Source organism: Pocillopora damicornis, chromosome 3, assembly GCF_964200805.1.
Source record: "Pocillopora damicornis chromosome 3, jaPocDami1.2, whole genome shotgun sequence".
In the NCBI taxonomy this organism is placed as follows: Eukaryota; Metazoa; Cnidaria; class Anthozoa; order Scleractinia; family Pocilloporidae; genus Pocillopora; species Pocillopora damicornis.
Genome location: NC_142672.1, coordinates 12,443,894 through 12,457,193, shown reverse-complemented (window position 1 = coordinate 12,457,193; position 13,300 = coordinate 12,443,894). Strand labels below are relative to the sequence as shown.

Sequence of the window (13,300 nt, the reverse complement as noted above, 5' to 3'; positions counted from 1 at the left end):
TATCCGGGCGGAATGAGTCGCCCTTCCAAGTTGCGCCAAAAAAGAAACACCACCTTTTCAAGATTATTCAGCACATCCAGTGTCAGAAAGATTCATCCTGCGAGATTTTACAATCTTCACAAACTTTTGTATTTTGTGGATTAAAACTTGCACGACTGGGTTTCAAAATCCTCACTCTATCATTTTATAACACATAAGTTTTGAGTTGATCTTTCCTTTAGACTTCCGCCACCATTGATTTCATACTTTAAAGCTATAGCGCTATGAAAGGATTAGCAAAAAATTTGAGATAAAACACCCTTTTCCTTCAAGAGAAACACCCAGTCTTTCCGCTTTATCGCCCTTCTAAAATAAATCAGCCCCAGACTAAGGCAAGAACTCGAGCCAAGCACCTAGCCAGAATGCAGCCCGTGGGCAATCTACGACCATAAAGACAAAACAAATGCCAATCATCTGCTTTGAAGATGGATTAACAAATAGCATTTCAAAAGTCATGGTTTCCTTAAGACTGAATACGCCAGAATCACGCGAGAGATTAATTAAATTGTGATAATACTGAAAATGCCAATCACAGAATCAACCAAGGATTTAAAATAAACTGACCATACAGACAAAACCATGAACTGACCATGCAGGCAAAACAAATGCCAATCATCTGCTGTGAAGATGGATTCACAAATAGCATTTCAAAGGTCACGCTTTTGAAAGCTTCACTTCTTTAAGTTGAAGACGCCAGAATCACGCGAGAGATTAATTAAGTTGTGACAATAATGAAAACGCCAATCACAAAATCAACCAAGGGTTTCAAACGTATCGTTTATGCTGTGTGTATATATGGTACAAAGAATACATTTCCATGGCGATGCAAAGCTTTTACGTCTGCCTTATCTTCTTCAAAAGCTTTTATCCCAAAAGATCTTAACAGATTAAACATCATCATGTTGCATCATCTCAACGGGTAAAGCTTGTGCTATTGCATCATCCCAGGGTATAACTAAAAGGTAACATGGTTCCGTGCACCCCACCACTCACTTAAAAAAAATGATTGACTGACTCTCGTCAGTACACTGAGATTGAATATAATTAAAAACCTTATAGGCTGCGCGTGTGACAGAAATTTGACAGGAATACTGAAAGAAGTGAACAGACAAAAGTGAGCGGCTCCATCAGAATTTCTTTCTTGGGGTCACAATTGACAGCTGAGGTCGTAATACAATCCTTCTAAGCATCCTGCGTAATCAGAACTTGAGCTTCAAATAGTGTTTGCAGAATTCAAGAATGTTAAACATATCACATTTCTCTTCAGACTCCTCAAATATCAAATGCTGGCGGACTCACACATGACTGTCTGACAAAGAAATAAATGGCTTCACGGTTGCTCCAAGGAAAAATAAAGGATGCAGAAAAAACCAGTGATTACAAACAGTTGGCTGTAAGGTCTTAGCTTAGAGAACTACCGCAGGGGGAAAAAAACAGATCATTGCAACCGATGGAACAAAGAAGAGAAGACTAACAAGGACAGAGTTTTCTACATATTATTGGAGGATTCAGCGCACCATTGATCAGTCAAGATGTTACCTTCAACTCACAACAAGAATAAAAAACGAAAACATTTCGGTAGGAAGAAAAAAGTTGTTGAAGAAATGAGTAACGGACGCATTCTATTGGAATATGACCTACCAGTTTGTCACGATAGATCGAGGAACAAAGGCAAACCATACCCCTCCTCTAACCCGTACTCACCCTACCCGTGAAGTTTGCTCAAGAAGAAAACACATAACAACATTTTCTCAAGTCGGCTTTGGTTTTGGTACCGCCGTGAAAGCAGTGCTTGCAAAGGGACCATCCTTGAACGAAATTTTCAGAGATTTTGGAAAGACGAGACGAAGTTTCAAAAGCTTTTTTAAGTTCTTTAGTTGAAAGTGGTCTAGAATACGGAGTTCAAGCACAAGAAAAGAATTACTAAGCGATCAATTTGACTCGAGAACAAGCCCATCGAACAACTTGCTTGAACAGCCTTGTCCAGACGTTGACACTACTTTTCGGAATTGTTTTGAGTTGAAAACATATGGCCACCTCAAGGCGAACCTGGCAACCAGAGTATCAAAAGGTGAGTGAGACGAGACCGTAGAAATAGCACGAACGATTTGGCCAGCTGTAATTTTCGTTTACGAACAACAAAATTTGTTAGTGTAGGGAAGGAATATTACGTAGTTACCCTCTAAATATTGTTTCATTCCGTTGCTTTTTAAATTTACTTTTTAAGTTAAATTTACTCCTTGACTTTAACATTATGTCCAAAAGATATAGACGATATCAGTTTCATTCCTCAATGTCGCACGTTGCTAATTGTAATTTTTGTCCAATTTTTTTCATAACTAGTCAAATCAAGGAAACAAAAAGGCTCTACCCCATTCATTGTGCAAGCTTATCAGCGTAATAATAAGCAACTTGAATCTGATCTACGAACAACGAATGGAATCGCTGACAACAAGGTAGGGTCCAGAAATTTATATATATCGTAGAATAAATGGAGTCATGCAAAAGATATCTTCAGCTTTTCACGTGTTTACTAACACCGGAACGAACACCGTTAAAGACAAAAGATGACATTTAACTCAATAACATACAAAATAACAGAACTAATGAAACACTAATGCATTATAAAGGAAATCGCTAACAAATGATACCTTTGTGTTGTAATAGTGTATTACTGTGCGTGTGCTTGAAAGCAGTACTGAAAGTATAAATTTTATTAAAAATAAAAAAATTCCCAGCCACCGGAGTACATACATTTAACGTTTAAGTATTGTACTAGTTTGCATTATTGATATTGTGTAATGCGTTGGACAGTAACTTAAGTTACTTTACAACATACCGCAGAGAGGCAATATTAGTAATTTTAGCATTGCTTTGTAGGTGTTTTTGTTGTCAATTGAAATACCGACTCTAAAGTTAAAATTATTTCAAAATCATACTTATTTTAGTTTATGGTTTTATCAGTGTGGTGTGCTAAAATGTACCTAAAATAGCACTAACGTTTGTAGAAACTTTTCTAAGTACCTCCAAGGGGTGTGAAATCAATATTTCTAGTACTCTATTTGTCAGACAACCAACGGAGGAAAGCAAGCAACTATGGAAAATTCTGAATTGGGTATGCAAATGTTGTGTTTGTTTTAATATTTTACGCGCAGAAGACACTCTGTTATTTGGGCAGAAGATAAATTTAAAGATGTCCATCACTTTGAAAAAGAAGTAAAGCATTAGGAAAGATAACACGCACAAGCAGGTATAATAAATTTGACAATTAACCAGAGTCTTACTCTTAACCATTGCTCAAAGAATTACGATGGGCAAGATATGGATCAGTTGTTCCAAAGGAGAATAAGTACCATTATTTCAGTCCGGAATGGTGTGGGAAGCTATCTCCTCAATAAAATTGATTTTGAAAACAGGCAAGAGCATGCACCAAAAGTAATCGTACATTCATTTCCAGGTATTCGTGGGCATGAGACAGTTTACTGTACAGCCAGTTTCTAATACTTTTAATTTCAGTTCAGCACACTGGGTTCAATTTGGAGTGAGGCCTTTGCTTCATCAAAACTATATCTGTAAGCTAATCTTTTGAGCTAGTAAGCGTTTTGTTATTCGGGGATTTTCAAGTCCAAACCTCAAAAAAGTTAAACTGAAAGAGCCATTTCCATATTACGAAAAGCATGCTTGTTCGATTACCTTGCAAAGGCCAGACAATGAGCCTGGTTATAATAAGAAAAAAAACTTTCTTTGACAGGAATACCCAGGTGAAGCGGAATACACGAGCATTACGGAAACCCTTGAAAAGCAAAAACAGCTTCTTCAGGTAGGTATCAAGACAAATAGCTAGTAGTAACATCAAATCCTGAAACAAATTGCAGAAAAAAAAATTCAACTTATTGAACCATTTCTTTCCTTTTCTCTGCAGCGTATGTATCGTGAGGGAGAAGACACTTCTCGACAAGAACTTCTAGTACAACTTTTATGCAAGATCTGGAAATATATCCAGTTGTCTAACTTTACGAGGGTGGGGTTATCTTCTAGGTAAATTATATTAATTTATTTTCATGGAAACATTTCAAACATGTTCAATAATGTAATCAAGTGCTTATTTCGTCAAATTCCGTGGACGTTATTATGCTAAGTGGCAAACATTTTGCTTTACTTTTTTTTTTTAAATTCAGTTTGCACCATCAAGACGAATGGAAACTATTTGTTTTGGTAAGAACAATCAAATATTTAGATTAAGCACCACACACAATGTACCGAGAACAGATCAACTATAATTGGTCCCAATTCGTGGATCTTTGTAGCTGCTTCATTAGTCGCACAATACCAGGCAGAACTGAATAAATCCTCAAAACTAGAGTCTATTTATCAGGAATCCTATGTATTCTCCTCTAAGTACAATGTATAGTCAAATTAATACAACTACGTAAGTCCCATGATGCAGACGGCTGATGCTGCAACTAATTAATATCCGTTGTCTAAAAAGGAAACAAGATCAAGTAAATTTAGAAGCTGATCTTGTACCATTCAATTTAAATATTACTTGTAGCCAAACAAGAAGGACGAGAATTATACCCATCAGCAACAAGTCGAGAAGTTGATATCCTTCTTGAAGAACGAAATGGCTGAATATGACACACAGGGTCTTGGACGATCCAAGGTAATTCAAACAGGTTTGTTATCATTGACCGAGAAGATAAGATTCTTCATGGAATAATGTTATATCGACAATATCAACCGCATCTTGCATGCAGGAGCCTTCATTTGTTATAAAAATGTTCCTTGTGGCCAAAACCTTCCACACCTCAGACCATCAAAAACCCCCTGTAATTTTTGTTAATTATCATCCCTTAGAAAGGGATTGCAAGAGTGGGAAGCCTTGTTAATTTGTTATTTAAACCAATACCATCCGCAGTGGCTATCAACGGGGACAAAGTGGTTTTAAGACGAAAACCTGATAATGAGCTTGGAACTTAGCTGCCATCTTTCTAATTTTGTGACCTTCCCGAACACATCTCCGCTAGGTATCTCAAGGTAGAAGGTTCAAGGGCTAGGGATGCAGCCCCGTCATTGCTAATTCCTTTGCCTTCCAGTTGTCATGCTCCCCCATACAAATAGCTATGGAAAAACCTTGCCATCAACTCTCATACATGTCTTCTGCTTAGTTGGCAAATGCAAAAAGTAAATTCATTCAAGCCTGAATCGTAAAAACAGCTAGAATGGTATACAAGCAGAACAGCAAGCAGATCCTATTGCAATGTATTACAATTACTCTTGCCTTGTCAACGACAATGTCAATGACAATTACGCCCAATTATTTTCAATTTAAGCTCATCAATCAAGAATTTGCGCAAGGTCATAATCACACTCCCGATAGAGACATCCTTATTCTGTTAGGAGGTCCAAGATAGTGCGAATCACAATCAACAAGGAGAACTCAAGTGGCAGCCTAAAACTAAATATACTGGGGGCTTCTTTCAAAAAGAACTTTATTAGCAGCCCGCTTCAGTGCTAATCGGATAACTTCATTTCAACGCTCAAAAACCCTCATCATTTCTACTAAAAATTTTCTGGAAGATTTGCAGTTAGGAAAATGCCATGTTCGTATCGAAATACTTTTTAAAAAACTTCCTCTGCTCCTCAGTATGGGAAGAATCACTCCGCCAAAAAGTTGGTTTGGGAATACCGGGTGGGGCGATTCCATAACGACAGCACTTTGCTGCTCATATTTCTTAAAATGTAATATACTTCTTCTCCCATAAAATTGTTATTCTCAAGAGACTAGCATCACAGCGAGACATTCCAATCGAAGACCATTTCAAATAAGCACACATGTTGACTGAAAGTTGTCTCAAAGTTCATCTTGATATAGCATCATTTCTTTTCTTGGCAAGAGTTTTCCTATAGATTTATTGAATTCTAGCATATAAGCAATGAATGTAAAGTTCGTTCTGTGAGCCTTAATTTAGGATGAATTTTTGACTATCACAGCTTTTGCAATTTCAACAACTCTTTTCCACCATATATTTATTCCCACAGAAATAACGAGGAAAGCTTACTTCAAGAGTTAAGCCCATCTTACACACATCAGTTTAGTTCATATTTCATGATTAAAATACATGAGCACACAGCTTGCTTTGAGATTTTCACCAGTGCCAATGAAACTAAATGCTGCAGCACTAAAAACAATTAATGGAAGAACATAACTATTCTACATTTCAGCTACACGTTCTTTACAAAATTTGAATAGCTCTTACCATAAGAATTGACATACACAATGTACTAGGAACATATCAACTTTAATATGTTCCATTTCATGGATGTTTGTGGCTGCTTTATTAGTCACACAATACCAGGTAGAACTAAATAAATCCTCAAAACTATTGTCTATTTATCAGGAATCTTATGTATTCTCCTCCAAGTACAATGGACTGTCAAATTAGTACAACTACGTAAGTCTCATGATGCAGACGACTGATGTTACAACTAATTAGTAACAGTTGTCTAAAATGGAAACAAGATCAAGTAAATTTAAAATTTGATCTTGAACCATTCAATTTATATTATCTGTAGCCAAACAAAGGAGATGAGAGTGATACCTTCCAGCAACAAGCCGAGAAGTTGTTATCCTCATTAGAGAACGAAATGGCTGAATATGACACACAGGTCTTAGGCCATTCAAGGTGATTTATTGAGTCTCTTTATCATTGACTGAGAAGAGAAGATTCTTCTTAGAATAAGGTTATATCGACAATATCTACTGCATCTTGCATATAGGAGCCTTCATCTGCTATAAAATTTTTATTCAAACCAATACCATCCGCAGTGGCTATCAACGGGGACAAAGTGGTTTCAAGAAGAAAACATGATAATGAGCTTGGAACTTAGCTGCCACCTTTCTAATTTTGTGACCTTCCCGAACACATCTCCTCTAGGTATCTCAAGGTGGTAGGGTCAAGGGCTGGGGATGCAGCCCTGTCATTGCCAATTCCTTTGCCTTCCAGTTGTCATGCTCCCCCATACAAGAAGCTATGAAAAAACCTGACCATCAACTCTCATTCATGTCTCCTGTTTTAGTTGGCAAATGCAAAAAGTAAATTCATTCACGCCTAAATCGTAAAAACAGCTAGAATGATAGACGAACAGAAGAGCAAGCAGATCCTATTGCAATGTATTACAATGGCTCTTGCCTTGTCAACTACTATGTCAATGACAATTACGCACAATTTTTTTAATGTAAGCTCATCAATCAAGAATTTGCGTAAGGAAATAATCATACTCCCGATAGAGACATCCTTACTCTGTTAGGAGGTCCAAGATAGTGCGAATGTAGATTGCTACCTTGTGGTTTACAATCAGCAAGGAGAACTCATGTGGCTGCCTAAAACTAGATATACTGGGAGCTTCTTTCAAAAAGAACTTTATTAGCTGCTCTCTTCAGTGCTAATCGGATAACTCCGTACCAACGCTCAAATGGCTCTCATCATTTCTAATAAAAATTTCTGGAAGATTTGCAGTTTAGAAAATGCCATGTACGTATCGAAATATTTTTTCAAAACTGCCTCTTCTTTTCTATATGGAAAGAATCACTCTGTCAAAAAGTTGGTCTGGGGGTATCGGGTGAGGCGATTCCATAACGACAACACTTTGCTGTTAACTTTTTCTTAAAAGTTAATATACTTCTTACCCCATAAAGTTGTTCTTCTCAAGAGACTAGAATTACAGCGAGACATTTTAGTCTAAAGCCATTTCAAATAAGCACACATGTTGATTGAAAGTTGTCTCTAAAGTTCATCTTGATAAAGCATCATTTCTTTTCTTGGCAAGGGTCTTTCCTATGGGTGTATTGAATTCTAGCACATGAGCAAATAATGTAAAGTTCGTTCTGTAAGCCTTAATTTAGGATGAGTTTTTGACTATCATAGCATTTGCAATTCAACAACTCTTTTTCACCATATCTTTATACCCACAGAAGTGATGAGGAAAGCCTTCTTCAAGAGTTTAGCTCGTCTTACACACATCAGGTCAGTCCGTTTTTCATGATGAAATGCATGAGCACACAGCTTTCTTTGAGATTTTCACCAATACCAATGAAACTAAATGCTGCAGTACTATCAACAATTAATGGGAAAACATAACTATTCTAGATTTCAGCTACACGTTCATTACAAAATTTAAAATGAGAATTTGAGTAGCTCTTACCAGAAGAATTGACCTGCACTGTTATAATGACAGCAGTGACAATGACGAGCACATATCAAAGAAATAAATCAATTTCACATTTTCTTTAAAATAATAGTTGTCATATTTTATATTCATAAGGCAAGCAGACTTTATTTGCCAGTGAGAGCTTCACCAGTCTTAAAATAAGGGAATGAAATGTGAAGCTAAAAAAAGTTTACTGGGATGATGAAGACAACCCTTTACTTTCACGTATCAAAAGAAGGTTCTTGTTTTCTCCACAGGAATTGTAAAAGAACTCAGCAAGAACTAAAAAAGAACACCACATTTTTTTTAAAGAATTAGGATGTCCTAAAGTTTTATGACATAAAATCTTACTCTAGACTAACTTCTTTGCCATAAGCAGATCACTTCACTTTCACAACCTCAAACAATTTCTAAGGGCAGACTCTGCAAAGCATTTTTGTATTCGGGTGAAAGAGATCTTTTAAACTCGGATATACGTATATTCATATCACAATACAGGTTTAACCTATCTCTTCTTTATTGAACTGTTGGTATTTGCCATACAGACACAATTCAACATCTCGAGGTAATTTTAGGTATTATGTTAGAATTCAGAAATTTAAAATCTATCACCATCTCGAGTGGGAAAACTTGATTATCTTAGTATCCCACAACCTCCCTCTGCCTCTTACCCTTGACCCCTACCCCCTGGCCAGGCTTACAAAGGCACGACTTAAACTTAAGTATTTTACTCTTGAGTGGCCCTCAAATTGGGGTAAAATTTCCCAGTATCATTTGTCATATATCGGTCAAAAGGGAGAATTCCCAAAACTAGAAATCTATTCAGTTGACAGAAAGCATGCCTTTAATTTGACTTGCTAGCTGTCACAGAAGATATTATTCGCATTTCTGCCGTACTTGTACATAGATACATAAATTATTCTTAAGTTTTTTAACCTTATGTGAGGAAGGGTATATACTTATCATAGTAAATGATGACAACTTTGCTAGAAAACTGAACATTCGGAGTATAAATGATATTTTTTCTGTAAGCTACTGCCTAGTTTCACACCAACATTTGTGTCTCGTTTGATACACTTAAGTCGAGCAGCAATGTGTCTTTAAAGGTTACTTGTTTCAGATACAATCAAGTTGTTAGCTATTGCAGCCGTTTTGGTAGTAAGAGATTGAGAGCTTCCATGCTTAGTTTAAATATGTAGGAGCCGTCATATTCCATTTTAATCTACATTTTAAAATGACCATAGGTCCAGTTTAAAAGCCTGAGAACCACTAACACCTTTCCTATGAAAAGATAGCTAGCTGTGACACTTTGAAAAAACCTCAAACATATTTTGTCTTAACTATGGAAATAGAATATATATCGTTTGCTGAAAATTGACCTTAATTTTTGTAAAAAAGTTTTCTTTCATATATAGTTATATTTCCTATATAAATAATGATGGCGAATGAGCATTTTGTAATTATTAAATAGTTTCTGCGTATTTTGAAGGATAATTTTGCCTTACTCGAGAGCGTGCTTCCTTGGAACTGCATTATTTCCAAAAGCATGTAACGTAAGGATATTCCAAAAATTTGTTAAAAAACTATTGAAATTAAATATCAAATATTACATAAAATATCGTGATGCTATCTGGAAAAAATAAGTGCCCTTGTGGTCATGTTAATCAAAGCCTCCTTCCCCTCCACTGAGAGTGATCTCCTAAATTTCAGCCGATGAAACCTCCACAATAACACAGCACTAAAGGGAAATTATATATCAAGCAAGGTCGATAATGTAATGTGATGGAGGATTTAAACGCCTGGGATCACTTGTAGAGCAAACTGACAAACTTGCCAATGAAAAATGAACGTTCCTTAATGTCGTGTTTTATGCCCGAGACACTTACACATTTGGGTGCTCCTGAGGGCGTCTGCTGTGTCAACCAGGTAGAGCCACCCAATACCGACCCGCTTCCCATCGCGGGAGAGAGAGAAAACACAAAAACAAAGAAAGATCCCATCGCACCCCTAAAATCTGGTCTGCCACAGTAAATGATCAAAAGAACAACAAGCTTGGTACACCGGGTTCAATGCCGAACCAGAATCAGCCTAGTTTATGGTACAATGTCATTTAAAAAGTTGATTACTCCCTTTCCATCATCACTTTGGACACATAAGCCACAATTGGTCAAATGTGTCAAACGCATTTCTAAGCGAAGCATTTGGTCAGTTACTTGACCTTAGTGAAATTCTATTTTTGTCTTTGGCGCTTTCCATCCCCAGCGGTTGCCCCACTAAAAGATCGTATAGTTTCCGCTGAAAGTAACATATTAAATCTGGAAAACCAACCAATTTTACTACTTTTTTTCTGTAATCAAGTGGACGTTCGTGGTTTACGATGCGATATAACGCGCAAACCGTTTCATTTGACGTTTTCAAAGGGAAAACAATCACAACTTATCTACAGGGAAAGATTTTACTCTGTCATATCCCCCTACACTCGCAGATCAAGGAAATTGAATAAAATTTCTTTCTTCCGCAATTTTTCCAAACCGAGAAGATTTTGAGAGAAGCTGATATGTCGTTTGAAGAAAACTAAAAGCCTCCATTTGTTAAAAGTCCACAGTGAGAGAAAGAATTCAAAATCACATCCCTGGGGGTCAACGTATCGAATCAAACATGTTTGTTTCAGCTATCTGCACAAGCGTTCTAATGACTAAGAGTATTCTTTAACGTACACCCGGTTTGTGAGTGTAAAACTGAGAGCAAAACAATCTCTATTTACCATCTTAGCACAAGTGTTCCTCAATTCAAAAACATATAAGAATACAGAAAAGGTGAACAGCTTTCTTTTTTTGCGTGTGTTGTATCGAACCTGTTGAAAGGGTTGTGATATCATCGCATTCCCTAAATCGCGGAGAACATAGCAGATACCAATACTTTCTGACTCGGCAAAGTGTACAAGAAAAGGATTTTCAAGTTATTGCATTAAAATGCTTGTTTGCGTTACACATCACAGCACAAAAATGCTATTAATTTCCTACAGGAAACAGTGGTACACCACCACTATGGTTGCGATAATGCCTTAATTCTAAATAAAAATTAAGTCTAATTTTTGTAGGAAACCGAGCGACTATTCACATCTACTATTCTTGTGTTATTCTGAAAGGAATGACTGGATGGATATTGAGGCTCACGCATTTATAAACTTTCAAAGCTAATTCATCGACTAAAGATTAATCACGACTATATGCCTTATAAACATATACAATTGACTGATACTTGCCCACTTCTAATTCACAGTTCCCTTGGACAACCACCGTTACCACAATACAAGACGACGTACATGAGTTCACCAGCTTGTTGTCTTACCCAGTTGTATCCTACGGTGAACTCAATGCAAATATAAATGCCCTAATTATGTAAATAACTATCACAAATTCCCACTGAAACAAAACCCAAGAGGAAAGAGGGCAAAAGATGGACGGGGGGGAGGGGGGGAGGGGAACGCCCATATGTTACAGACGGTATGAAATGAAATGTACGTTACTCTCTGCCCTACATGTAGCTTTAAAATTTCAAGTAACAATTTCAGTGTTCGCTACTAGATGTTGCTTCATTTGTAGGAGGTCATCGAAAAAAAATTTCATTCCGACTATCAAATGGGGTTAAGGGGTCCCAGTCGGTAACTCCTTTCAAGCAAACCAAGAAATATGTTCATTCAATGACACCACGTGAAGAAGTAGCCAACGAGTTGCCTAATAGAACTTTCTTCTGAGAAGAGGATTAGCGTAACGTAACGTTTTTGTTTTATTCATAACGAAATATCTTAAATTGAACGGCCTTGAGACAAGATCAATCCTGTGAAGTAACAAGATTAACCCTTTTGCCTTCATTATCCTCCTCCACCATCAACACCGTCATCACGAGGTCAACTTTAAAAATCTCTCCCGTCAACGTTTGTAACAACATAAACTGTCTCTACTGCGCTCTGTGTAGACAAGAATATGCAGCATGAGAAAGTGCAGCACTATAGAAGCCTCCTTGTCTGTTTTTTTTTTTAGCGCCTTCGCACCCGTTATCGTCTATACAGTATTTACATGGCCTTTAGGTTCTCACAGGAAATGCATTTTTGTCCACAATAAAACTCCCACCACCAGGTGGTTATTAATCACTGACTTTATAAATGGTGTTGACAGGGTGTTAAAATCAATCAATACCAAAAGAGAACCGGCGAAACTTAACATAACTAGACACAAAATGCAACTGGCAAAAAAAATTGTTTTGCAATTTACCCTCTTACAAAGGACGCCGTCTCCTGACCATAACGAAACACAATTCTATTCTTATCTCTAACTTAAAATGATCTTATCGTTTTATCGCCACAGCTAGCGGCTCTATTAGAGCGGAAATCAAATAACCGACAAGGAAAAACGAAAATATTTTTCAACCAGCCATGAGGCTTTTTAGGCGACCAGTTGGTAGGTGATAGGGCATCATCATTCAAACATAATGTATCAACAAAGCTCGACTCGAGCATACCAGAAAGCTTGGTATGATGTCTGCACATTTTGTACAAAGCTCATCATTGTTAGTTATGTATTTGTGGTGAACAATCACACTGGGCTCCTTTGTATTCACAACTTACTCACGAGACTCAAGCTTTCGTGACTTTCTAGTCACGCTTGATTTAAAGCACCTGCAATGAGTCAACAACGACATGTGCTCTCAAATATCATTACGGCCTGAGAGAATACTTTTAAGTCCTTAATATTGCTAATTCACATACCCACGTAGCTTAATCGGCTAACTAACCGACTTGTTCCTTGTAATCTTCCATTATTCGTAAGAGTTTAACTAGAGATGGGTGCTATATGCTTGGAGGCTTCCCTCCGTAAGAATATTTATTAAAAATATACAAAGAGTTCCTGCCTTGGAAACATTCTCCCACTTAAAACTGAAATAACTGACAATCATCTATCGAGGAATTTCAGTATCCATCAAGTAGTTGATCTTGAATAGACCCAAACAATCAAAACAAAACATCCGCAATTACCACCTTGTTCCATTC

The 13,300-nt window shown here is 37.1% G+C and overlaps 1 protein-coding gene and 1 long non-coding RNA gene across 4 annotated transcripts in view; one reads left to right on the top strand and one right to left on the bottom strand.

Annotated features, from left to right (window-relative positions):
• The window catches only part of LOC149048272 (uncharacterized), a 52,885-nt gene that overhangs the window by 38,742 nt on the left and 843 nt on the right, over positions 1-13,300 (bottom strand). The gene's annotated exons all lie outside the window — the stretch shown is intronic.
• LOC113675634 (uncharacterized) lies at positions 782-9,866 on the top strand. Of its 2 annotated transcripts, none has more exons than XM_089199083.1 (9): positions 782-2,110; positions 2,383-2,495; positions 3,109-3,154; positions 3,791-3,859; positions 3,962-4,077; positions 4,218-4,254; positions 6,616-6,725; positions 8,015-8,066; positions 8,508-9,864. In XM_089199083.1, exons 1-9 carry the CDS (start codon positions 2,069-2,071, stop codon positions 8,514-8,516), a joined length of 594 nt encoding a protein of 197 aa, XP_089055209.1. In that variant the 5' UTR covers positions 782-2,068; the 3' UTR covers positions 8,517-9,864. The 2 variants fall into 2 exon arrangements, with proteins under 2 accessions (XP_089055209.1, XP_089055210.1); XM_089199084.1 differs by lacking the exon at positions 6,616-6,725 and adding an exon at positions 4,592-4,702 and having other exon boundaries at positions 1,288-2,110; positions 8,508-9,866.

What these genes read in the sequence shown, in the direction of transcription:
- LOC113675634 (XM_089199083.1), top strand. Translation starts at nt 2,069, where the DNA reads ATGGCCACCTCAAGGCGAACCTGGCAACCAGAGTATCAAAAG. An exon ending in ATGGAATCGCTGACAACAAG is followed by an intron (nt 2,496 to 3,108) that starts GTAGGGTCCAGA and finishes TCTATTTGTCAG; the next exon opens with ACAACCAACGGAGGAAAGCA. An exon ending in TATGGAAAATTCTGAATTGG is followed by an intron (nt 3,155 to 3,790) that starts GTATGCAAATGT and finishes TTTCTTTGACAG; the next exon opens with GAATACCCAGGTGAAGCGGA.